At 39.1% G+C, this 24,701-nt stretch overlaps 1 protein-coding gene across 1 annotated transcript; it reads left to right on the forward strand.

Annotated features, from left to right (window-relative positions):
* Positions 1-399: 399 nt before the first annotated feature.
* Positions 400-24,442, forward strand: LOC143590840 (uncharacterized). The gene is made up of 7 exons (XM_077071198.1): positions 400-513; positions 4,076-4,137; positions 4,874-4,911; positions 6,063-6,727; positions 22,643-22,732; positions 22,836-22,897; positions 24,319-24,442. Exons 1-7 carry the CDS (start codon positions 418-420, stop codon positions 24,422-24,424), a joined length of 1,119 nt encoding a protein of 372 aa, XP_076927313.1. The 5' UTR covers positions 400-417; the 3' UTR covers positions 24,425-24,442.
* The last annotated feature ends 259 nt before the right edge of the window (positions 24,443-24,701 follow it).

A 24,701-nucleotide genomic window follows, 5' to 3' on the forward strand; every position in this document is an offset into this window, starting at 1 on the left:
CACGACCATATTGAATTTTTTAAGCGAACAATTATGAAAAATGGGCGGTCGATGCATGTGACGATATTGGTTGATACGTACGAGGGAAGAATGACTATGGTGGGCTCGGGTGATGAACAGCATAGACAGAGCTTAACATTCTTAGCGTTTTCTCCTAATAATTTTCTCTCGTCAAAACCCTGAGCGGACTAATAGAACACAGTGTCTGTGATGCTACACACCAACAAAAACCCTAACAACACCAATTTCAATTTCAATTCCAATTCCAATTCCAATTCCAATTCCAATTGTTTCAGATCACTGCTTGCATTTAAGCCTCGTCCAGTTCTCCTTTCTTACCATAATAATAATAACAATCCAACAACACCACCAATCACTACTGCTTCTGCTTCTATGGACGCCAAAATCACACCGGGAATGAAAGAGGCTCTTCACGGAATCATACTTGATTTCTTCCTTCGCAATGGCTTCTCCAAAACCCTTAAACGCTTCCACTCAGAAGCCCAAATCCAGGTCCTTATCAACACTCTATCCATATCCATATATTTTTATTTGGGGCTGTTAATCAGGTCAACCTGTTCGGGTGGGTTTTTTTTTTTGGGAAAATAGAAACTCACCCACAGCCCGAATCCTATTAAGCTTTGTGTTTAGGCTGGGCTAGTCTGGGTTTTTTATTTTCTAAAAACACGCATCCACAACCGACTAACCTGAGCCTGACTCGGTTGTGGAAGAGTTTTTTTTAGGAAACATAAACCTGACTAACCTGAACCTTAATAGGGTCAGGTTAGTTGGGCTTTTTTTTCCTAAAAAAACCTCACCCACAACCCGACCCTATTAAAGTTCGGGTTTCGGATTAGTTGGGGGTTTTTTCCCCCCTAAATAAACTCGCCTGTAGCCCTTCCCTATTAAGGCTCGGGTTAGTTGGGTTTCAGGTTAATAGGGTTAGGGTTGACTGGGTTTCAAATTTCATGATTCAGAATTTATCATTAAACATGAAGGTGCTAGAAACTATGAAGGTATTTGGTCCGTCATGAAAAGTACTTGCATTGAGTATTGATTATCCGAAGGCAGATCCTTGTCACTGATGCTGTTAGAAACGTTTAATGGTTGACATGTTCCTTTAAAGCTAGTATTTTTTCATTTCACTTTTTCGGCCCGTTAGAGATAAAACATGTTGAATTAGAATTAAGCTAGTTAATGAATCAGTCGAAATCACACAACAGTAACAGAGCATACAATTGAAACTGAGCACAACTTTAACCGTTCGATATAGAAAATCACACCAGAGAAACATTACAATCAGCAGGAAGCGATCAGCGGAATTGTAATCGATACATGTTTCAGATAAACGAAATTCAATCGAAGATCTTAGGGTTAGTACAAGCGCTACTGCAATAGTTATGGTCACAATCACATGATATGGCAAGCTGAAGTTGTTGGTTGGAGGAAACACAACTAAAGGGCCCAAAGTTCTTTATTTTGCTGTTAGTGCATCCTCGAGCAACGTTGATGTAGTTGGACAACACTACATAATCCCAAACCAGAATATGCATGTGACTTTCTCTGTCCTAGTTTTGTTGATAGTAGTATTTAGGGGTGCAAACAAGCCGAGCCAAGCCCGAGCTTGACTAGGATTGTTTTGACTTATGAAGACTTGAGCTTGAGCTCGGCTCGTTTCGTTTCGAGCTCTTTTTTGAAGCTCTAGCTCGGCCGGTCAGTTATTCAAGATCCGGCTTGGCTCGTTTATTATTTATTAATTACTTTATATACTTCTTTAATTAATTTATATATTTTGAGAAAACTTTAAATGGAGCCTATGCTTCGCTTGAGCTTGTGTAGTACCTTAAACAAGCCAAATCTTGGATAGAGCTCGACTGGGTAATGCAAAACTAATACATAGAAGTCTAAAAGAGATAAAACTTAAAATCACACAAGGCTCGTTAAGGCTCGGAAAGCTTAAACAAGCTTCCATACAAGGCTCTAGCTCGGGTTCGATAACTAAGCGAGCTTTATTTGAGGTTCGGGCTCGGCTCGAGCTCAAAAAAGCTCGTCTTGTTTTGAGCTTTTTATCTATCCGAGCTCGAGTAGCTTGCTAGTTGCTCGGCTCGTTTGCACCCCTAGTAGTATTCGCACAAAGGGACCAATGAAAGTGGTTATATTGTTGATAGTAGTGTTGAGGATATGGAGCTGTACATCACAACGGGCGTTATTTATGTTGTCAATTACTTTTACTGAAGCCGCTCGAGTGTTACTACTCACAATGCTTGGATGGCCCATGACCATGGTTTTGTGGCTTCCGCCTAGTCATGCAGTTGAAAAAAGGCGTCACATCCACTGTTCAATGACCCAGATGTTAAGCAAGCAGCATGTTGTTGGCATGTTTGTAATGCTGTGCAATGTTTCTGTCGATGAGACTTTTGCTCAACCATACGAGAGTTCCTCCTACTTTTAAGTCTTTCTTGAGGTCAAGAAAGTTAAAGGGAGGAGTTTTGTTATGAAATAAATGGTTAGTTAGTGGCATAGTTATCAAATGTGCTAAGCGCACTCGAGGCGTGTAGGTCTCGCCTGGTGCCTAGGCGCAAGGCGCAAAAAAAGCGAGGGCCCGAGGAAAAAAAATTAGCGCACTTAAATTTTAATTTAAAAAAATATATTGTGTATATGAATATAATATTATTCTTCAAATAAAAGAACAATAACGATTATATAACATTTAATATCATCTAATTAGTACCAAAAGTTCTAAAATAGTCAAGAGTCAAATGTAATTCCAAAACTTGAATAGCAAAATGTATCAATATAATGCCTTTTACCTCTCCTAGATCTAAGTTTCAATAGCACTCCTTGCGTTTCTTTTGCTCAGCCTTTATCTTCTCATGCTCATGGCATAGACGATGCCGAAGCGCTCGCCTAGGAACTAGAAGCGCGCTTATTGAGTCTCGCCTGAAATTGGGCCTAGGTGCAAGAAGCGAGGGCTTTTAATAACCATGGTTAATGGTAGTTTGAAAGAATAAGAATCTTTTGGGTCATTAAGTCATTCTAGGAAGTAGGAAGGTATTAGGGTAATTGTTGTAAATTCCTTATAAGCTTGTAATCCCGTTCTTTGTTGAATATGCGTAATACAGAACATTGTTCTCTCTCTACAGCTTCTTCTCTCTCTTACAATTCCCTTCCATTTCGGGTGGAATCGTATCACATTGCAACATAAGTAACTCATGTTGACCCTTTTATAGCTAGATTGGAGTAAACAAATTTTGGAAACCTTTAATCTTATGGTAGGCTATTGTAAACAATAGTTGATAGCAATATCACCGGTAACGGATATGATATTTGATTCGAATATAAAACAGATGGATCAACGGCTCGTTTTGGATACAGATACACCACCGAACCAAACTGAAGGGCGTCTAACACGCGTTTAGGATACAGAAATCACCACCTAAACTTGTGATTAGATTCCAAAGGTCACCATTCTAGTTGCCACACTTGAACTAGCATTGGAGAATTAGTTTCAACTCAAAATCCATTGAGAGGAATTAACACAACTATTTTTTCATCAAACATAAGCTGCCCTTTTTCCATTCCACCATATGTTCGTACATATAGGAAATAAACTAAAAGTAACTGCCTAAAACATGCCTCCATGAAATAAGCTAGTAACTAACACAATTTGGATTGTGATCCATGACTAAAATAATAAACTAAAACATATGACAAAATAAAAGAAAACAAAAACGAATGTTGCATGGTGGAAAAGACATGGCTAGAACTGGGTCACGGCGGGTCGTTGGGTAGGAGTAAACGAATCAGCCGACTCACAACTTGTTCTTCAATGGCAGGTCCACGGTCACGGGTGCGGGTAAATTGGAGACCCGATTAACTGATGTCATTAACCGCACCTCATGTATATCAATAGTTTTCATAGGTTTCACTGTTGTAAAGTTGCAGCTTTTTTATATTTGATAAAAAGTTGTATAAATTTATCAACTCTAATTGCTTTTTATGTTTTCTTATGTGCTACACATTCTGTAACATGATAATAACAGAACATTTATTGATCTTGCTTTATAATCTATAGACTGATGCTTGGAAGGCCTCTTCGCTTCATTTGGAGGACATGTTCTGCAAACATAATGCCAGGTAAGATGAGAAAATAAGCAGTTATTATTATCCATTGATCTTAAAAAGATAAGCTATAGTTTAATGGAATCAACGTATTAATTAGTATATAATTTGCACCTTTAATTTTTATCATATGAAATGCAAACTAAAGCATTGGCATTTTGGGTCTGTTTGGGTCTGTAAGAGTCTTCACATGCCATTCTTTAAATCTTTCATATCTTTAAAATATATGGAAATAATGAAAAAAAAACTCACTTCATTCTATTCTTTATACTTTTCCTTATCCATAAATTATGTGGATTATATATATAGGTTGGATAGTGATTCTTATATTTACCAACTCACTATTCATTCCATATATTGCTTTCATGAGTGGAAGAGAAATAATTGTAAAAGTTGGTTAAAAGTGTATTATTTAATTTAATAGACATAAATATAAGGAATGAGATGTGAAGGTTTTTTAAGAGATGAACAAAATTTAAGGTTAAAGTTAATTTTTACTTGAATTATATGGATAAAGATAAAGAATGGGATGTGATGCCCTAAGGTTAAAAAATACATACGTTCTAAATCGTTTGCATTAAATAATTAGTCTAATACAATGCTTGTGTTGTCTCTTCTATTCTGTATTTGGTTTTGAGTTGATCTGTTAAAATATGCAAGTATACGTATTTCAAATTTCATGGTCTGACTTACTGTTTTGTGTTGACCAAATTCTCAACTCATTAGAGCTCCTGTTTTGTATGATATGCAGCAATGTTGACAGCAGTAAGAACACTAGCAAGAAACCAGGTAATTTGGTCAAACGTTGACTAAAATTTATTGCTTTTGAAGAGGCTATTTCAACTCATTTTTTTTACTAATAGGTTGATTTTGGTTTTGTTTAGTTTCACTAATCTCAAACGAGTAATATAAAAGCTCTAGCTTATAGGGGAATGAGTCTGATTTGATCCATCATGCCCATGACCCACCGTGAGTCCATGGCCCGGTTACTTGTTTAGAGCATGTCAAACTCACCCCATGTTGACCCATTCAAACTTTGCACGGTTCTGTTGGTTTCTCGCATGCATGTAGAAGATTAGGTCCATGTTCTCATAGTTACCCATGTTTCCTTTTTAATGCATTAGCACCGCATCCACGTTTCCTAATTATCACACCCTTGAATCCATGCACTACAGATGTTTCTTTCTGCGTATTTAATACCTTGTATTTGCATTTGAAAATCAAGAAGAAAATTGTTCCAAATTACTTGTGTTATGTTAATTTACATTTGTTCTTTACTTGCTTATTTGGGAGACCGCCGATCTCTTATCCGGCTACTATCAGAGTCAAACGGGTTAAAAGTCATTTAAATTTAAATTTTAATCCATATAACCTCCTAATTTTGTAATCTTAAGTAATTTATTAGTTTTTTTCATATCTTTTTAAAAAGGTGTTTGTGAGTCAGCCCAACATAACCTGTTTCTACCCAGAAACTGTTTGGACCCATTACGCAACGGGTGTGCCGTGGTCGGTTTTTGGCTCAAACGAAAATTTAGTTTTTGATCTTTTGAAAACCATTCAGTTTCGCTTATTTCGGCTTCACCTTTGATCTTTTGAAAACCATTACGCAACGGGTGTGCCTGAAACTTTTGTTTATTTATTTTTTATTTATATTTTTTTGTTAATAATGGTTAATTGGTTATTACACATTTGGACCTAAAGTTTTTGGGCTACACAATTTGTTAATTTCTTATTATTACTTAAAATTAGTTTTTCGGTTCGGTTCGGCCTTTTCAGTTTTGGTTGATAGCAAAACCGAGACCAAACCGTCGGTTTTTTATTGGGTTCGGTTACCTCAATTCAGTTATGTCGGTTATTCCGGTTTTGGTTCGGTTATTTCAGTTTCGTGCACCTTTATACAACATTGTTTTAAAATCGTTTATTCAACATTTTAATGTTAGGAAATGATGAGCCTATGGAAAATGAGAAAGTACACCCTACCAATGAAGGAACCACCACCAAGAAAAAGAAGAAAAAAGTTATTGTTTCGAGTGATGATTGTGCTATTAAAGAGCAACCAGAAGTCACAGATAAAAAGAAAAAGAGATCTGGCAAGAATTCGGGTCAGCTATCAACTGATAATATAGTCAAGGAACCCGAAACGCAACCAATAAAGGAAAAAACAAAGCATGATTTGGTATCTTCAACTGATGATGCAGTGAATGAATCAAAAATAGACGATTTTACCAAGAAAACTAAAGACAAGAAAAAGAAGAATATTGAAAAAGTTAAATTAGAGCCCTGCACAACTAATGAAGTTGAGGCAGTAACTGAAGTTGCACAAAAAGATGAAAAGAAGAAAAAGAAACCGAGCACGAATGAAAGCTTAAATGTTCAGCCAGATGTGACGGAAGAGGAGAAAAAGAGTTCAAAGAAAAGAAAAAGATCATTTTCTGATGAAGATGAAAACGAAAAAAAGACTCAAACTTTGAAAGGAAAAAAGAGCAGAAAGGAAGAAGTTAATGATACAGAAACATCTAATAAACAGTTTGATGGAGAGTCAAATGAGAAAGACAAAATAGATGGAGTAAAATCCAAGAAAAAACAAAGTAATGCTACAGTGGAGGTACATTAACCGATTTGTCATCTATTCATTTTAATATTTGATATTTTGTGGAGGTGAAATGGGTGAGTCGAATGGGCTTGGTTAATTTGTTTTGTTATGGGTCGAAATTGAAACATTTTTGGGTGGATGTTGCTTACCCGAAGCCTTTTTGCCCAAATTGATTACATTTTATTTAGATTATCCGTGTGCAAATATTTACAAAAGCTGTATAATTTTAATCGTAGTATAGGTTCTCTAATAAAATGATTTTTGAAGCTTTATGCATTAAAAATACGCTTTGGATGGCTGTCGACCCGTTTGACATGTTTTGTTATGGGTCAAAATATGAAGCATTTTGGATTTTTGGGTCGAATTTAGCTTGACCTGAAGCAAAAAGTTGTTCAAATATATTAAATTTTATATAAGTTAGGCAATTTGCAAATAAATAATTCCACCTTTTGTGTATTGGCCGATAATAATCTCATCTTTAAAGAGCATACTTAAACGATAGCTCCAAATTTCACCCTGACACCAGGATGGTCTGGTTGAAGTCAAGTTCAAGAAAGAAGACAAACGAAATGTCTTCTTAACCATGTATATGATGCAGCCTGTAAGAACAGAACATTTCCCATATGACGTATGCAACTGTCAGTCATGCTTAGATGAAGCTGACAGGGTTCAATATGATGAAGACGTTCCTAGAAGGAAGAAAGGATCCCAAAGGTCTCTGCAGAAGAGATACGAGGCAGGAGATCCAGCCATCTCGGTGAACCATCGGGCAAGTTTGACTACTATGTCCTTTATGGTGACTCACCGTCACAGTCACAGCCTGTACCGGCTAAACCTTCATCACCCAAACCCTCTTCTAAGCCGAAGGGAATGTTTGTCATCACACCCATCCCATCCACCTCGTCCCCAGACCACCAGACTGAGTTCCCAGCTCTGACTTCGTTTGAAGATCCTGTCCAAAAAACCAAACATAACTGGAAGATACAGCCTTCCAGCACTATGAATCCCACACGCTCCTCAAGTCAGATTACTGCTGCTGAAGCCACACTCAATTGGCAAAGCGAGAATGCTGTGGCTCAAAACAATATTCTTAAAACCATCCTTGCTCAGCAGAACAGGCACAATCAAACACAAGAAGGCTTGGTAAGCAGATTACAAAGCCTTGAGAGTATCATATATGAAGTCCGTACCAAGATACTTGGACTTCATAACGAGTTACTCCAGCTAGCCCAGGCAAGACCTGGCTCACAGCCGCCAACCAGCCTAGTTCAAAAGGAGGCTGAAATGAAGTTCCTTAAACCACAGCTTGTAGATCTTGAAAGACAACACAAGCAGCAGAGAACTTCAACCATGGTTGATGATCCATGGAGGCTACCGGGTGCCCCGTTTGTCAGAACAGCTTTTGAACCGCAACCTTTACCGGTTCACTCGTTCTCCCAAATGTCACCATCAGTGAATCTCTGGTCAAACGAACAGGCCCAGATCAGAGCAAGAGCGAGAAAATCATCCTCAAACCGCAGTGCTTCATCAAGCAGCACAGAACAGAAGACTTCCGCAAGCGGTCCTAAGAAAGATAAGCAGGACAGAGATGATAACATGATGATGGCATATCCTGAAGCACCATCGCCCAAAAATGAGAATCCTTGGACAATGGTCCAAAATAACCGACAAAAATTACCGATAATGCTCCAAGTGATATCGAAGACGCAGCCTCTCGGACAAAACCACAAACCAACAAAACTGTGTATCCCAACACAGACTCCAAGCAACAGTTCACCTTCGATGACATCCCGCCATCACAGTGGCGAGAAAGATACGTAGAAATGCTGACATGGTGCTCTGCTGAACTACAATACTACAACATCGATATGGTCATCAAACGTTTCCTGACACGATGTCGAGGAAGGCTACGGGACTGGTTCCTAAGCCTTGGAGAATACCGACAAATTCAGATTTAGCAATGCTAAACACCCGAAGACTTTATGCACATAATTCATAATGAGTTTCTAGGTAATCCAGTGGAATTCACAGTAAAAGCACGAGAAGAATTATTAAAGATAAAGTGTTGTTCATTCCAACCAAAAGACCTAGAGAAACATTACAACAGAATGTCTGAACGCTTCTACGGCCTACATGGAGTAGATGACGTGAATCTCAAACAAGTCTTCCTAAACTCATTCCCAGAATCCTTATCAAATGAAGCATACAGAGCCTTAGAAAACAAAAACACCACAGTTGCTCAAGCATCGCTCGGAGAATTGTATCAGCTGATCTTAAATGCTCTTTCAAAACTTTGTAACCAGAAACGGTTCCTAGTAGAATTTGAAAGAACTAGAAGACGGCTTGGCTTAACTTGTGATGATAAGCATCTCAGAATAAAATGCAAAGATGAAGACTCCTGCAACTGCTCCCATACTTCCAAGTATAGTCTTCATGATACTTTCCTTGATAAGGAATACTCACAAAGAAGAAAAAAGTCCCACAAGAAAAGAGACAAGTTAAACAGGAAATGGAAATTCCTAAGCAGAAAATCAAGCAGAGGAAGAAATACTGACCGATGCTATGTCTGTAACCAAAAAGGACACTTCGCAAGAGACTGCAAAGACAAGAAGAAGACCCAGGCCTTATTACAACAAATCAACATGGTAGAACCAATGGATGTTTCCGATCTGGAATCATTATACTCACTTGATGATGAACCAAGAGAGCAAACAATTTGCTTAATTAGATATGATAATTCAGGTTCAAGCAGTGAGTCAAGCGAGTCAGAAACCAGTGACTCAGATGATGATGTCAGGCCCATGTATGCGCTCACGTCATACCAAGACGAAGGTCTCTTTCTTCAAGAAGAAGATAAAAACAAGCTCTCTGAAGAAGATAATCCGCCAGCCTGGAAAACCAACCAGGAACAGTTGGCTACAGCAGGCGCACTATCAGTAAAGATTCCTGCATAAGCAGACAAACGAATCTCTCAGAAAAAAGAAGCCGCCCCACTTGCAAAAGCAAAAGAGGGTTGTCAGAATTTCACATGCAAAGAAATCTTGAAAGAAAAGGTAAGAATCAAGAAGAGGTGTCATGTCCACAACTTTAGCAGAAAATGGTCAAAAGAAAATATTCGCAGATCACCTCAAAGATCACGACTATTGCAGAAGGCTCCAACAGAGGGAATATCTACTGTTCCTTAGATTACTGAAAGAGGCGGATGAGCCTATAAAAGTAAAGGTATCCCCAGAGATGGACTCCAACCCACCCGGAGCAATATCCATACCAAAAATGGATAACCCTGCCGTTCGTGATATCATAACTGTTTGCCGACCTCAACCTTCCAAATTTAGCACCAATCCCGTTAGATATCAAAGAACTGGTTGCAGCAAACAACGTTGATGATTCCCAACTAAACTATAAAGCTTTTCTGACCATCGCCTTTAAGAAGAATGGCCCTTTCATGAAGAACTACAGGTTTCATCCAGATTACCCTTTTCTCAATACCTTGCACATCAGCAACCCCTGCCAGCTACCCAAAGAAGCCTTGGGTTTTTCCTGGTACCTGCTCGAAAATTTCACAATTGCCATGTCCTTTAATTCTAACAAACTAATCAGTTATCTGATTACTGTTACGTCGGAAGCTGTTCCTGATGAAAAGACGAATACGGCAAAACTCCTTGGATGGTTTTATCCATTCAAGAAATGGGTTAAGCTGCTGTCCTCCAGACAGGGCAGGCATTGCTTGGTGTTGCTCAATAAACCAAGTATGTCAAAAACAATGTGCCAATAGAAACAGATCCGTCAAGTCTTGTCTATGGGTGGTTTGAAATGAATCCTTCAAGTTACTACTTCAAAGTAAACTACCTCCAAGCATGGCAGGACATCCGACGATATTTGGCAAAGAAAAACAAGGTAAACTTTGAAGATATTCCTACAGAGATTCAAGAAAAGATGGATGCGTGGACAACTGAAAACCCCCAAACAAGAGAATGGGATCAAGTTATCCTAGATTACTGGAACAGTAAAAGCCCATTCAACCAAGTCTTTGAAATCAATGTTTCACAAGTAGAAGATGAAGGATATGGAAGAAATGAAACACGTCCCGAAGAAGTATCACTAAAACCAGAATGTTTGTTTACGTGTGTTTGTTTTAAGAATAAAGCTTAATTACTCTTAAAGTAATTAAAGCATCTAGGTGTGTTTAATATTTTAATATTTGTGTGATGTAAGCAGTGATGTAATATCTAGTGTGATGTAAGCCATGACGTAATTGGCGAGTGTGATGTAAGCAGTGATGTCACGGAAACCCATCCTTGGCCTATAAACGGAGGGTTCCCCTTTGTTTGTAGATCATCCTTGGAAAGAAATAAAATCTTCTTCTTATATATTTCTCTCTGACCTCTCTACTTTCTCTCTCTAAAACCCTCTCGAGTCTTTTCTTCTTTCATTTTCCGGTGGGTTGTTTGTGGGTTCTCTCAAGTCTAGAAGGCCTAGTTACTTGAGGTTCAGAAGATTTCCAAGCCGAGGCTCGCCTTGTGTCTTGAGGTTCTTACTGGTCTTTCAGAAGATCAGCCATACACTCTCCTCATTTGTGGTATCAGAGCCATAGCCAGGCTCCTGTTCCGCCTACCCAGATCTTTTAAGTATGCTCTCTGACTGCCGACTTTGATCGGATCTCTCACATCAGAACAACTGATCTTGTTAGGACTCGAGCAGTCTGATACGACGTGTAAACACTTCCCCTAAGTCGGTAGACAATTTGTTCGTGAGTGGTAAGACGACGTTAAAAAGGAGAAGAGTCGCTGTAAGTCTCTAGTTGGTACGAATTGGGAAAGCCCAGAAGGTGTTAGATCACGTTAAAACTCAGATATGAACCACGAGTCTAGTCCGTCCCGTTCCATGTCCAGTCTGTCCCGTTCTATGTCTGGTCGTCGGTCGTCAGCGTCTAGAATTGACCAGCTATATGAATTTTTTCATATATGTCTGATGATTCTAAAATCCCTATAACTAGTATGCCCTTAGTTAATCCCTATAGTGTCTTTTCTAAACCCCAAAATTCTCTTACAAAAAGAGTCAAAAAAATAATTAGTCCAAATCCCAACCCAGGTGTCAAGGAGTATGTTCAAACTTCCAAGTTTGATTCTCATCAGCTTCCAGCCACAACCTCCGAACACCTGGTCACCCTATCCCTTCCCTTAGATCTTCCAAGGATCTGCCAAGCACAAGGCTTTACTCACATCCACTTTGGTGCGATCAGGTTAGCCCTGACCTTCCATGGTAGAAAAGGTCTACCAGCGTTCTCTCGAATCGCGTTGGTCGATTCCAGGTTTGTAGAATACCAACACGCCTGTATTGGTACCATTCAGACCACGTTGAACGCCGGCACTGTGTTTGTCATCTTCTAACCAAACTTCAACATGCCCCTCAATGATCCATCACTGTTAACAGCCTTAAAGGCTCAGGAGGTGTCCAACAAGTTAACAGCTTTTAAGCAACCTTCCATTACCAGATGGGGTGCAGAGTCCAAAATCATTCTTTGGACATCATGGTTCCCGGGCATGACAATTCAGGTGACGCACTGTTCATCGATATCGATTCCAATGCTGTCCCAACCTGCACCTATGTTCCTAAACAGCTATCCAGAGAAGAGCTTCTCAAGCTTCTTTCAGAAAATTGGATAACCAATTATGAACAGATCCATCAGGCTTCAGTCCAGACAACGACAGCTCCAGATTTCACCCGACACCAGGATGGTCTGGTTGAAGTCAAGTTCAAGAAAGAAGACAAACGAAATGTCTTCTCAACCATGTATATGATGCAGCCTGTAAGAACAGAACATTTCCCATATGACGTATGCAACTGTCAGTCATGCTTAGATGAAGCAGACAGGGTTCAATATGATGAAGACGTTACTAGAAGGAAGAAAGGATCCCAAAGGTCTCTGCAGAAGAGATACGAGGCAGGAGATCCAGCCATCTCGGTGAACCATCGGGCAAGTTTGACTACTATGTCCTTTATGGTGACTCACCGTCACATTCACAGCATGTACCGGCTAAACCTTCATCACCCAAACCCTCTTCTAAGCCGAAGGGAATGTTTGTCATCACACCCATCCCATCCACCTCGCCCCCAGACCACCAGACTGAGTTCCCAGCTCTGACTTCGTTTGAAGATCCTGTCCAAAAAACCAAACATAACTGGAAGATACAGCCTTCCAGCACTATGAATCCCACACGCTCCTCAAGTCAGATTACTGCTGCTGAAGCCACACTCAATTGGCAAAGCGAGAATGCTGTGGCTCAAAACAATATTCTCAAAACCATCCTTGCTCAGCAGAACATGTTCAGTCAAACACAAGAAGGCTTGGTAAGCAGATTACAAAGCCTTGAGAGTATCATATATGAAGTCCGTACCAAGATACTTGGACTTCATAACGAGTTACTCCAGCTAGCCCAGGCAAGACCTGGCTCACAGCCGCCAACCAGCCTAGTTCAAAAGGAGGCTGAAATGAAGTTCCTTAAACCACAGCTTGTAGATCTTGAAAGACAACACAAGCAGCAGAGAACTTCAACCATGGTTGATGATCCATGGAGGCTACCGGGTGCCCCGTTTGTCAGAACAACTTTTGAACCGCAACCTTTACCGGTTCACTCGTTCTCCCAAATGTCACCATCAGTGAATCTCTGGTCAAACGAACAGGCCCAGATCAGAGCAAGAGCGAGAAAATCATCCTCAAACCGCAGTGCTTCATCAAGCAGCACAAAACAGAAGACGTCCGCAAGCGGTCCTAAGAAAGATAAGCAGGACAGAGATGATAACATGATGATGGCATATCCTGTAGCACCACCGTCCAAAAATGAGAGTCCTCGGATTATGATTCAGAATAACCAACAAACATTGCCGGTTAACACTTTAGCCATCACTCCTTACCATAAAGAAAACCTAGATGCTCATCCTGAAATAAGCATGAGGATAAAGTGGCCCGATGACCCAAAATTAGGGTCAACTCCATGTTGCATGGCAAAAGATCACTCCAAGCGAAATAAGAGCCACAAGCTAAAGAAGGAAGTTCCAGAACCAATTGCCAAGGTTCACCTTCTCACCAGTACGTATGCAAAGCCAATTCCGGTTATTGCATTCTTTGACACTGGATCCGGAGCTTCAGTTCTAAACCCAGACATTCTTCCTGATGAATATTGGGAGCCACACCACCAAGGGTTTATTGCGGTAAATGGCGAATCATTCGTAATCACCAAAAGGAGTGTTCCAATACATCCGAGGGTATTTCCCACGTGCACAATCAAGCATAGGTTTTTAGGATCAAATTGCCATGGTAAAGATCTCTTATTAGGATTTGATGTCCTCTACCGGCTTCGAGATCTACGATATGGAGAAGAAGGGCTCCGATACAAAAAATTTACTGAACCATGGAGCACAGTTCCGAGGATATTTATGATATCTTCTTCTACAATCGAAGCAATAAAAAGGAAGATCATCCAAACTTCCTGTTCCGACAGCCATACAGAATTTCTCAAAAAACACAATTAGCCATCCAGGAATGAACCCAGACCACACCATGCTAGCCATTCAAGAATGCCAAAAGCTAGCCAACCAAGATCTCATTGAACCACCAACATCTCCTTGGGCATGTGAAGCTTTCTACGTCAACAAAAGAAGTGAACAAGTCAGAGGAAAATTAAGACTAGTCATTAATTACCAACCATTAAATCACTTCCAAGCAGACGACAAGTTCCCGCTCCTACAAAGGAAAGCACTGTTCCATTCTATTGTCCAGCAGTATGGGATTATGCTCTCAGAAAAGAAAATGGAAGTTGGAGTAAACTCTATCGAATTTCTAGGAATGAAAATTGCCGAAGGAAAGTACCAGCCTCAGCCACACATTGTAATAGGAACAAAGAAATAAGAAACGATTGCAGACTAGTTTTTATTCCAATAGAAAAGATAAGGCCCGATTCGAGAGGGGCAAGGACTCCAATTACAATAATGATAGTGAAAAACAATAATAAGATGATAAAACACCTAACTAGTCTGCCTATTTATAATAAGAATTGTAAAGTAGCAGATCCTAGAATTGTGGCACAATTGCCTCTAGAATTATGATAATTGATTTCCAGCTGATCATTGCTAAATATACCCGAATGGGTTAAACAAGCTGCCAAAAATAGCATTGAATTGCTGGTTAGTAACAGTTGTCCCGATTTTCTTCTTTTTCCTTCTAGAATACATCTTTATTGCCTGAGATTTCCTTGGTATTGCATCATTACTTCCCGCCTGGAAATTTGCCTTGTCCTCAAGGCTGAAATGAGGGAACTGCTCAGCTAACAGATCGTATGGTTCCCAAGTAGACTCATTTACTGGGCGAGTTTCCCAAGAAACCAGAGCTTCCAGAACAGTCTTACCCGCTGCACTGGTCCAACGATGATCCAAAATGGCAGCTGGTTGGACGTGTAACTCCCAGTCGTTGGTAAGAGGTAATGGAGGGGTTGGAGTAGAGGAGTAGTCCCCATGTGCCCATTTAAGCATTGAAACATGAAAAATGGGGTGAATTCGTGCCTCAGGAGGAAGTTCCAATTCATATGAAACGGGACCAATGACTTTTTTGATGCGGTATGGGCCAAAAAATCTGGGTGAAAGTTTCTCATATTTCCGCTTAGCAAGTGTTTTCTGTCGATATGGTTGTATTTTCAAAAACACAAAGTCTCCAACTTGAAAAGTGACGTGTCGTCTCTTCGTATTGGCTTGATTCTTCATGCGGCTTTGGGCTTTTTGGAGGTTATCGCGGAGGAGCTTTAACATATGGTCCCGATCAATTAGCTGCTGTTCCAGCTCAGCATTTGGGGTTTCTCCCACCATGTAAGGCACCAACTGAGGAGGTTCTCGCCCATAGACCGCTGCAAAGGGAGTTGTGCCCGTTGCTGTATGATAGCCAGTGTTATATGAGTATCCTGCCCATGCTAAATACTCGCTCCATTTCTTCGGCTGTTCACTTGTAAAACAGCACAAATAGGCTTCCAAACATCGGTTCAAGACCTATGTTTTACCATCTGTTCGGGGGTGGTAACTTGTGCTAAGTTTGAGTTTTGTGTGACTCAAACGAAAGAGTTCTTGCCAGAAATGACTGATAAAAATCACATCACGGTCCGAAACAATAGATCTAGGGAACCCGTGTAACCGAATAACTTCTTTGCAAAAAACAGCAGCAACATGTTTGGCTATGTATGGATGAGATAAGCACATAAAATGTGCATATTTACTCAATCTGTCCACCACAACCAGGATAGTATCAGCTCGGTTAGAAGGTGGCAGGCCCACAATGAAGTCCATTGACAAATCTTCCCATATTCGCTCAGGAATGGGCAGGGGCTGAAGAAGACCGGCTGGGGATAAAGCTTGATACTTTTGTTGTTGGCACACAACACATTGTTGTACAAACAAACGGATATCATTCTTCATTTTGGGCCAATAATACCGTGTGGACAGCCTTTTGTAAGTCTTTAAAAATCCTCCGTGCCCACCGCTTAGGGTATCATGTGCCTCCTGCAATAATTTGAGCCGTAGATTGGGAATATCGGGTATCACTAATTTACCTTGGTAGAATAAGAGTTGATTTACCAAAGTAAATTCAGTGTCACCATCCGGAGCCTCCTTCAACTTGCGGATCCAGTTGTTAGTCACGGGATCAGTGTGTAATCCAGCTTTGATCTCTTCAATTTCAACACAATAGGGAGTTATAAGTGCTAAGAACTCTCCTGAATGTGGTCGCCTAGATAGTGCATCTGTTTTGTGAACAATAGAAAAATCAAATGGCATTAGTTTTAACAACAATCTTTGTTGTTCAGTGGTGGTAATCCGCTGTTCCAACAAAAACTTTAACGTGTAATGGTCTGTCCGAATAATAAAGTGGCGTCCTAACAAGTAATGACTTCATTTTTGAACTGCCATTACTAGAGCCAGCAATTCTCGATCATAAGCTGATTTGAATTTGTTTGAAGGGGAGAAACCTTTGCTGAAGTATGCTACTGGGTGATCATTTTGAGACAAAATAGCACCTATACCCTCGGAAGATGCATCACACTCAACCACGAAGGTTTTAGAAAAATCTGGGAGGGATAGAACAGGAGTTGACATTAAAGCCCGTTTCAAGGCCTCGAAAGCGGCCGATGCTGCGTCGGACCACACAAAACCGTCCTTTTTTGTTAAAGCCGTTATTGGTCGTGCGATGATCCCATAGTTCTTGACAAATCTTCTATAGTAGCCGGTCAGCCCCAAGAATCCTCGCACTTGTTTAACATTTGTGGGTATAGGCCACGACCGAACTGCTGCTATCTTTTCTTCCTCCACGCCTACTCCATGCCGATTGATGACATGACCCAGAAAAATAACCTGGTCTTGACCAAAACAGCATTTGGACATCTTAGCAAAAAATTTGTGGTCTTGCAATAACTTCAAGGCTTGAGCTAAGTGTTCTTGATGCTGTTCAACATTGGCACTGTAAATTAAAATATCATCAAAGAAAACAAGGATAAAACGACGTAAAAATGGTCTAAATAAGTCATTCATAACAGCCTGAAAGGTTGAAGGAGCGTTGGTTAGGCCAAAAGGCATAACTTTGAACTCATAATGTCCGGAATGAGTGCGAAAAGCTGTCTTTTCAATGTCTTCGGGTACCATTCTGATCTGATAATAGCCTGATCGCAGGTCCAGTTTTGAAAAAATTGTTGCACCATATAACTCCTCTAATAATTCATCAATGTTTGGGATCGGGTATTTATCGGCCATAGTAGCTTTGTTAAGAGCCCTATAATCCACACACATCCTCCATGAATTATCTTTTTTCCTTACCAACAATACTGGACTAGAAAAAGGACTTGTGCTTGGTTGTATGAAACCATGAGTCAAGAGTTGAGCGACCTGCTTTTCGATTTCATTTTTCTGGGAATACGGGTATCGATATGGTCTGATATTGGGTGGACAGGTGTTGGGCAGCAAGGAAATGGAATGAGTTTGAGAGCGGGTAGGGGGTAATTGTGTAGGTTCCTCGAAAACAGCCCGGTATTGGTTGACAATGGATTGAAAACTGGTGTGTATTGCAGGTGTAGAAATGGGTTCAATGGCTAAGTGTTGAAAACTTGAAGACTTTTGAGGGCTTGATTCAATACCACGCAGCTTATATTTTTTCCCTTCAATTGAGAACACCATAAACAATTCATTCCAGTTAGCTTGTACCGTGTTTAAAGTGGCTAACCATTGAATCCCCAAAACCAAATCTGCACCTCCCAAAGAAAATGGATGAAAATCTTGAATAATTTTAAGGTCATCAACCTCCAACTGCAAATCTTTGCATATCTTACTACAACGGATGATGTCTCCATTACCAATTTGTACCCCAAAGGGTGCAACCGATTGCGTAGGTAATTGAAGCTCGTTAATGAGAATATCAGAGATAAAATTATGAGTAGACCCCCCATCCACCAAAACCAAAACCTCTGTTGAATGTAACATACCTTTGATTTTCATAGTCGTGGGATGGGTTTTGCCCAATATAGCGTGCAGGCTGATCTCCGTAGTACCATCACGATCTGAATCAGCCCCGTCACCATCTACACAGGTTTCTTCCTCATCTTCTTCTATCTCCAGCACCTTGAGTGTTCCAGTTTTGCACCTATGCCTAGGACCATATTTATCGCCACATCTAAAGCATTCTCCTTTCAAATATCTTTGTTGTTTCTCAGTGTCCGATATACGATTGTTTCGGGCTGGATTAGTAGTAGGGTTATGGTTCAAAGGACCATTGGGTCGGGATTCAGAATAGGAGGTTTTATTATGGATAGAAGCGGCTGTATTTCGGACAGAGCGAGAATGAGTGAGTTTAGATTAAAACTCTAGTGCTAAACTCATTGCGTTGTAAACGGTTCTAGGCTTATGTATCCTAACATCAGCTTTCAGTTCTTCTTTAAGCCCATTTAGAAACACCCCCAATAAGCAATGGTCCGGCCAATTTGAAACTCGGGAAGAACGTTTAGCAAATTCTTGCCGATATTCATTAACCGTACCTGTTTGCTTAACACTACAAAGGTACTCGTCTGGATTTTGGAATTCGGCTGGACCGAAATTCTTTGTAAAAATTTGGGATAATTCTTCCCAAAAGGTTATGGGTTGGTCATTGGCAAACCACGAATAGAGATCTAAGGCATCTCCCTCCAAATGCATTGATGCTACTTCTACTTTTTCCTCATCCGGAATGTGGTAGTACTTGAAATATTTTTCCGCCTTTAGTAACCAGCCACGTGGATCTCCCCCGCTAAAAGTGGGAAAATCAATTTTGTTGTAGGGACGGAAGTGTTGCCTACTCCTCCAATGGCTCTCTCCTTCATTTCGACTGCCTTTTGAATTATCACCGGCTTTCAGTGCTGCTAGATCTTCTTTCATGGACTCTACACACTCCAACCGTGCTGCTATTTCTGCCAATTGTGCCGCTAGGGAATCTGTTGGTGGGTTGTTTTCTCCTGAACTGCCTCGGGTCTGCACCATCGTGGTTTGCTCTTCGTTTCCCGGCAATGGAACCAATGATAGGAACAAAGAAATAAGAAACGATTGCAGACTAGTTTTTATTCCAATAGAAAAGATAAGGCCCGATTCGAGAGGGGCAAGGACTCCAATTACAATAATGATAGTGAAAAACAATAATAAGATGATAAAACACCTAACTAGTCTGCCTATTTATAATAAGAATTGTAAAGTAGCAGATCCTAGAATTGTGGCACAATTGCCTCTAGAATTATGATAATTGATTTCCAGCTGATCATTGCTAAATATACCCGAATGGGTTAAACAAGTTGCCAAAAATAGCATTGAATTGCTGGTTAGTAACAGTTGTCTCGATTTTCTTCTTTTTCCTTCTAGAATACATCTTTATTGCCTGAGATTTCCTTGGTATTGCATCACATTGCTAGAGAGCTCTACCAGTTTCCAGATAAGCTGACGTCACAAAAAGAAACTCAGCAGTTTCTGGGATTAGTCAATTATATGGCAGATTTCCTGCCCAAGTTGTCTAATCATACAGCTCATTTGTTCCCCATGCTGAAAAAGAATCCTCCCACTTGGACCAAAAGCCAAACACATGCAGTCAGACGAATAAAGAAACTTGCTGACAAGATGCCCCCTTTAAAGATTCCTTCACAAACAGACAAACGAATCTTGCAGACGGACGCTAGTGACGAATACTGGGCAGCAATATTGCTTGTAGAAGACGATAAGGGTGTCAGAACAATATGTGGATACAAAAGCGGCACGTTCAAAGAATCTGAAAAGCATTATCATTCCACATATAAAGAAATCTTAGCAGTTAAGAAAGGAATCGAAAAGCTTCAATTCCACTTAATTGGCTACAATTTCCTGATAGAGATGGATATGTCAGCCTTCCCAAAAATGCTACAGTTTAAACAGAAAATTCTCCCAGAGGCACAATTATTACGATGGGCAAACTGGTTCACTTAGTGGACTTTTACTGTTAAGCATATAAAAGGAAGAGATAATGTCCTTGCAGATTTCTTATCAAGACCTAAAGAATACAAGCTAAAGGACTATAAATACAAGGAGGCCTAGATGATCCAGCATCAACACATCACATCCCCACATCCTACCGACTTTATTCATGATGAGTAACCCAGGCCCGTCCACAGACCCAAACCAGCTTATCGATGATCTGAAGAACAAGAGCATCCCTGAAGAAATCATTGAAGTAATTGCTGACCATACTTTAAAAAAGCGATCTCTGTTGACCTCCAGGGATTTCCTCAAAATCATCCTGAAAAGATATGGTCCGCTCATGAAGGGAATTATTTTCCACCCGGATTATCCGTTCATGAATATTTTCCACCTAAAAGACCTCTACGAGTTGCCAAAAGAAGCTCTATGTCTTTTCTGGTACCTTTTTGAAGCTCACACAATTGTCATGACTTTCAATGCCAGGAAGCTTCTCTCCTACATCATTGAATGTCAGTGTGAAAAAATGAACAAAGAAGCAAGAAACACGTTCACACTGCTTCAGTGGTTCCTCACTCCCCACCAATGGATTGAAAAAATAACATCTTCAAAGAAGTATTTTGTGGTATATTCAGGAGGCCGGGATGTTATATTCCCTCGTCAACAGGGAGAGATGGACAGTCAGTAGTATTGCATGCTCCATACTGTTTTATCGACTCATGGTCCAACCTTAAACCCTCACACTCTAATTACAAATATTGGGCTCCAAAAGAGCACATAGACACACGACTATGTCTTGCAAAGGCAAACAACGTGTCATTAGAATCAATGCCAGCTGAGGTGCTTAAAGGAGAAGGTGTCTGGGAAAACAACAATCCATACTCCAAAAAATGGAAGGAAACTCTCCAAGAATACTTGGAAACTCATCTTGTTGATGGTTATAATAATTTTGACAATTTTGACCCCTATGAAGATGATCCGTCTCACCCAGACTCCCGGTGAAAGTAAAGGATATGGAAGAAATGAAGAAACACGTCCCGAAGAAGTATCACTAAAACCAGAATGTTTGTTTATGTGTGTTTGTTTTAAGAATAAAGCTTAATTACTCTTAAAGTAATTTAAGCATCTAGGTATGCTTAATATTTTAACATTTGTGTGATGTAAGCAATGATGTAATATCTAGTGTGATGTAAGCCATGACGAAATTGGCTAGTGTGACGTAAGCAATGATGTCACGGAAACCCATCCTTGGCCTATAAAAGGAGGGTTCCCCCTTGTTTGTAGATCATCCTTGGAAAGAAATAAAATCTTCTTATATATTTCTCTGTGACCTCTCTCTACTTTCTCTCTCTAAAACCCTTTTGAGTCTTTTCTTTTTTCATTTTCCGGTGGGTTGTTTGAGGGTTCTCTCAAGTCTAGAAGGCCTAGTTACTTGAGGTTCAGAAGATTTCCAAGCCGAGGCTTGCCTTGTGTCTTTCAGAAGATCAGCCATACACTCCCCCCATTTGCAACAGTTCAACCTTTTGACTATTTTTCTCTCAATGGACCTCCGTCAAAAAACATTTAATGCCGTCAATTTTTTTCCAAATTTCAAAGTGATGTTTTAGGGCTTTTGATCGAAGAAAGATACGAGCCGTTTGTAAAACATATCTTGAAACGGTGATTCAGATGGCTTGATTTTTGCAATTGGAAATTCGAACTCCGGAATTGAAACAATAAGTTTTACATCTGTTGGCTCGTATCCTTCTTCCGATCAAAAGCCCTAAAACATCTCTTTGCAGTTCGAAAAAAAACTTAACGACGTTAAGTGTTTTTTAACGAAGGTCTATTGAGAGAAAAATAGTCGAAAGGTTGGACCGTTGACAAGGTTTTTAAAGGTGGGGATTATTATCAGCCAATACACAAAAGGCAGGATTATTTATTTCCAATTTGCCTATAAATTATTGGTGTGTAAGCATTTACAAAAGTTGGATTGTTTTAATAGTAGTATAAGCTCTCTAATAAAATGATTTATGAATCTTTATGCATTAAATACACTTTTGGTGACTATCGACCCATTTGATCTGTTTTGTTATGGATCAAAGTCTGAAATTTTCTGGGCGGTTTTAGTTCGACCGGAAATTTTTTTGCCTAAATTTATTAAGTTTTATATAAATTATTCTTTTGAAAATATTTGCAAAATTGTTACTATTTTGATAGTAGTATAAGTTCTGTAATAAAATGATTATGAAGCTCTATGCATTAGAAACACACTTTTGGCGACTTTCGACTCGTATGACCCATTTCTTTTTAAGCGATTTATTAAAATACCAGTTCAACCTGTTAGAGATTACATCCAACCCAAATACCCAATTTGGTCCATACGGAAAGTTGGTCAAAAAATTCACGTAATATGTATAGAAAACAATGTGTTAATAGAAATTGGTGTTTTTGCAGCCAAAGACAGACAGCGTATTTCAAAGAGTGAAAATTGATGAAGTTGAATTCGCTCACGATAAATTGCAAGATAATTCGTATTGGGCAAAGGTAATAATTACCCTGTTATGCATAAACTTTTTTCACTTAATATGCTTATAAAAGAATTATGACTTTTATTGACCGCTAACAATATTAATTTTGCTTGTTGCAGGGTGGCGCGGAGATCGGTTATGGTGCTAAAGCACAAGAAGTTCTAGGTCAAGTGCGAGGGAGGTATGTTAATTCTTTGCATGTAATAAAAACCGAACTGAATTTATGGATTTATGTTTTGAATGTTAAGTAATTAATAAAAATTTTATAACTAGTGTAACCCAAATATATAATAATCAATTAATCATTAATTAACATAAAGATTTAGGCGGAAATTCATTTTTTTGAACCAAAATCTTTTCTTTTGGCCCAAATTCTTTTTTTTTTTTGGGTTAAAAATTGCCAAATCGAACCCAAACTGAAAACCGAAACAGAACGTTTTTCAAGAACTCAAAGCCTAAAATCGATCCATGCACACCCCTAAAAATTGCACAGGTGATTGACCTGGAAAATTTATGTCATTTGATCAACCATGGTAAAAAATTACATTCCCAACCAGTCAAATGGGTAAAATTGTAAAATATGGTTGAAAGCGAGTCTTAACAGTGGCGAAAACCATCCAAAGTGTTTTCAGATGCTTAAAATATCTTAAATTGCTTTATAAAAAAAAGTGGAGTGCTGTTTTAATATTATAAATATAATCTTAATCAGCACATTAATTATTTGTAGAATAAAACAAGAAAAGTTGTTGAAGATCTCTACCCAACCTGTATTTAAAATTACTCGTTTTTGATTTGTTTCTACTCGTTAGTCGTTACCCAACCCGCTTGACCCATCAATTTTTCCACCTCTGGTAACACTTTATATAATAGTATAGCCATGATATTTAATTAAAATGCTCAAATAACAAAAAACAATCTGGAAACATTCTACTGAATGTATAAAATATAATGCACCACAAACATAGAAATCAGTACGGTGTTTTATACTTAGGCTTGCAAACGAACCGAACGGACATGAACGCAGCATGTCTGTGTTCATTTGTTTAACTTTAACCGAACAAACGATTGAACACCAACATTTAAACGGATGCGGCTTTTTGTTCAAGTTCACGCATTAAGAAAATGAACATACACGTGTTCGTTGTTGTTCGTCAACTGCATAAACGAACGGTTCAGGAACCTAAACAAATGATAATAACTCTAGTTAAAAGTAATGCAAAGAACGTCTTCTGCTTAAAAAGCTATTAAAACAATGCTAAGTTGTAACGGGCCAAAAAAGTTTAATGAATATATTAACGAATGTAAACGAACTTAAAACAAACCTAAACTAACAAACATAAATGAAAGTAAACGAATTTAAATGAACGAACGTTCACGAACGAGACATGCGTCCATTTGTTTAATACATAAACGAACTTCCTGCCTATTTATACTAAATGTATATTAAAGAAGAATATAATATACAATTATAACTTGGAAGAACATTAAAGATAATCTCTAAACTTTATGGATTAATAATTAAAATATGCATACTATTGAACCCCTCTTTTGGATCGGTTAGGTAATGGGTCGGTTTTTTTTAACCTTTTATTTGATTTTTAGGGATTTTCAGCATGAGAAGACAAAGAAGAAGCGGGGAAGCTATAGGGGAGGTCTTATCGACCAACAGTCGCACTCCATAAAGTTTAACTATTCTGATGAAGAGTGATTATTATTATTATTATTATTATTATTATTAGTTAAATGCTTCTACCATGAATTGAACTGTTAATAGAATTATTTAGAGAAAAAGGAAAGAAAAAAAAAAGATAAATGTATGATTTATCAACAACCTCTGGTAGACGAGTTTGTGCATTTTTTCAGAATATTCTTTATGCCTTTGACCAAGAAAAATATAAACCTAAATGGACACAATGTGGCAATGTCAGTGATTTAATATTGGGCAAGAAATAAATATATAGGCATTAATTGAAAGGCTAGATTCT

This window comes from Bidens hawaiensis, unplaced genomic scaffold (genome assembly GCF_021521415.1).
Source record: "Bidens hawaiensis isolate Kalapana, Puna unplaced genomic scaffold, B.hawaiensis_p1.1 tig00039015_1, whole genome shotgun sequence".
NCBI classification, from domain to species: domain Eukaryota; kingdom Viridiplantae; phylum Streptophyta; class Magnoliopsida; order Asterales; family Asteraceae; genus Bidens; species Bidens hawaiensis.

What these genes read in the sequence shown, in the direction of transcription:
- LOC143590840 (XM_077071198.1), top strand. Translation starts at nt 418, where the DNA reads ATGAAAGAGGCTCTTCACGGAATCATACTTGATTTCTTCCTTCGCAAT. An exon ending in ACTCAGAAGCCCAAATCCAG is followed by an intron (nt 514 to 4,075) that starts GTCCTTATCAAC and finishes TATAATCTATAG; the next exon opens with ACTGATGCTTGGAAGGCCTC. An exon ending in ATAATTCGTATTGGGCAAAG is followed by an intron (nt 22,733 to 22,835) that starts GTAATAATTACC and finishes TGCTTGTTGCAG; the next exon opens with GGTGGCGCGGAGATCGGTTA.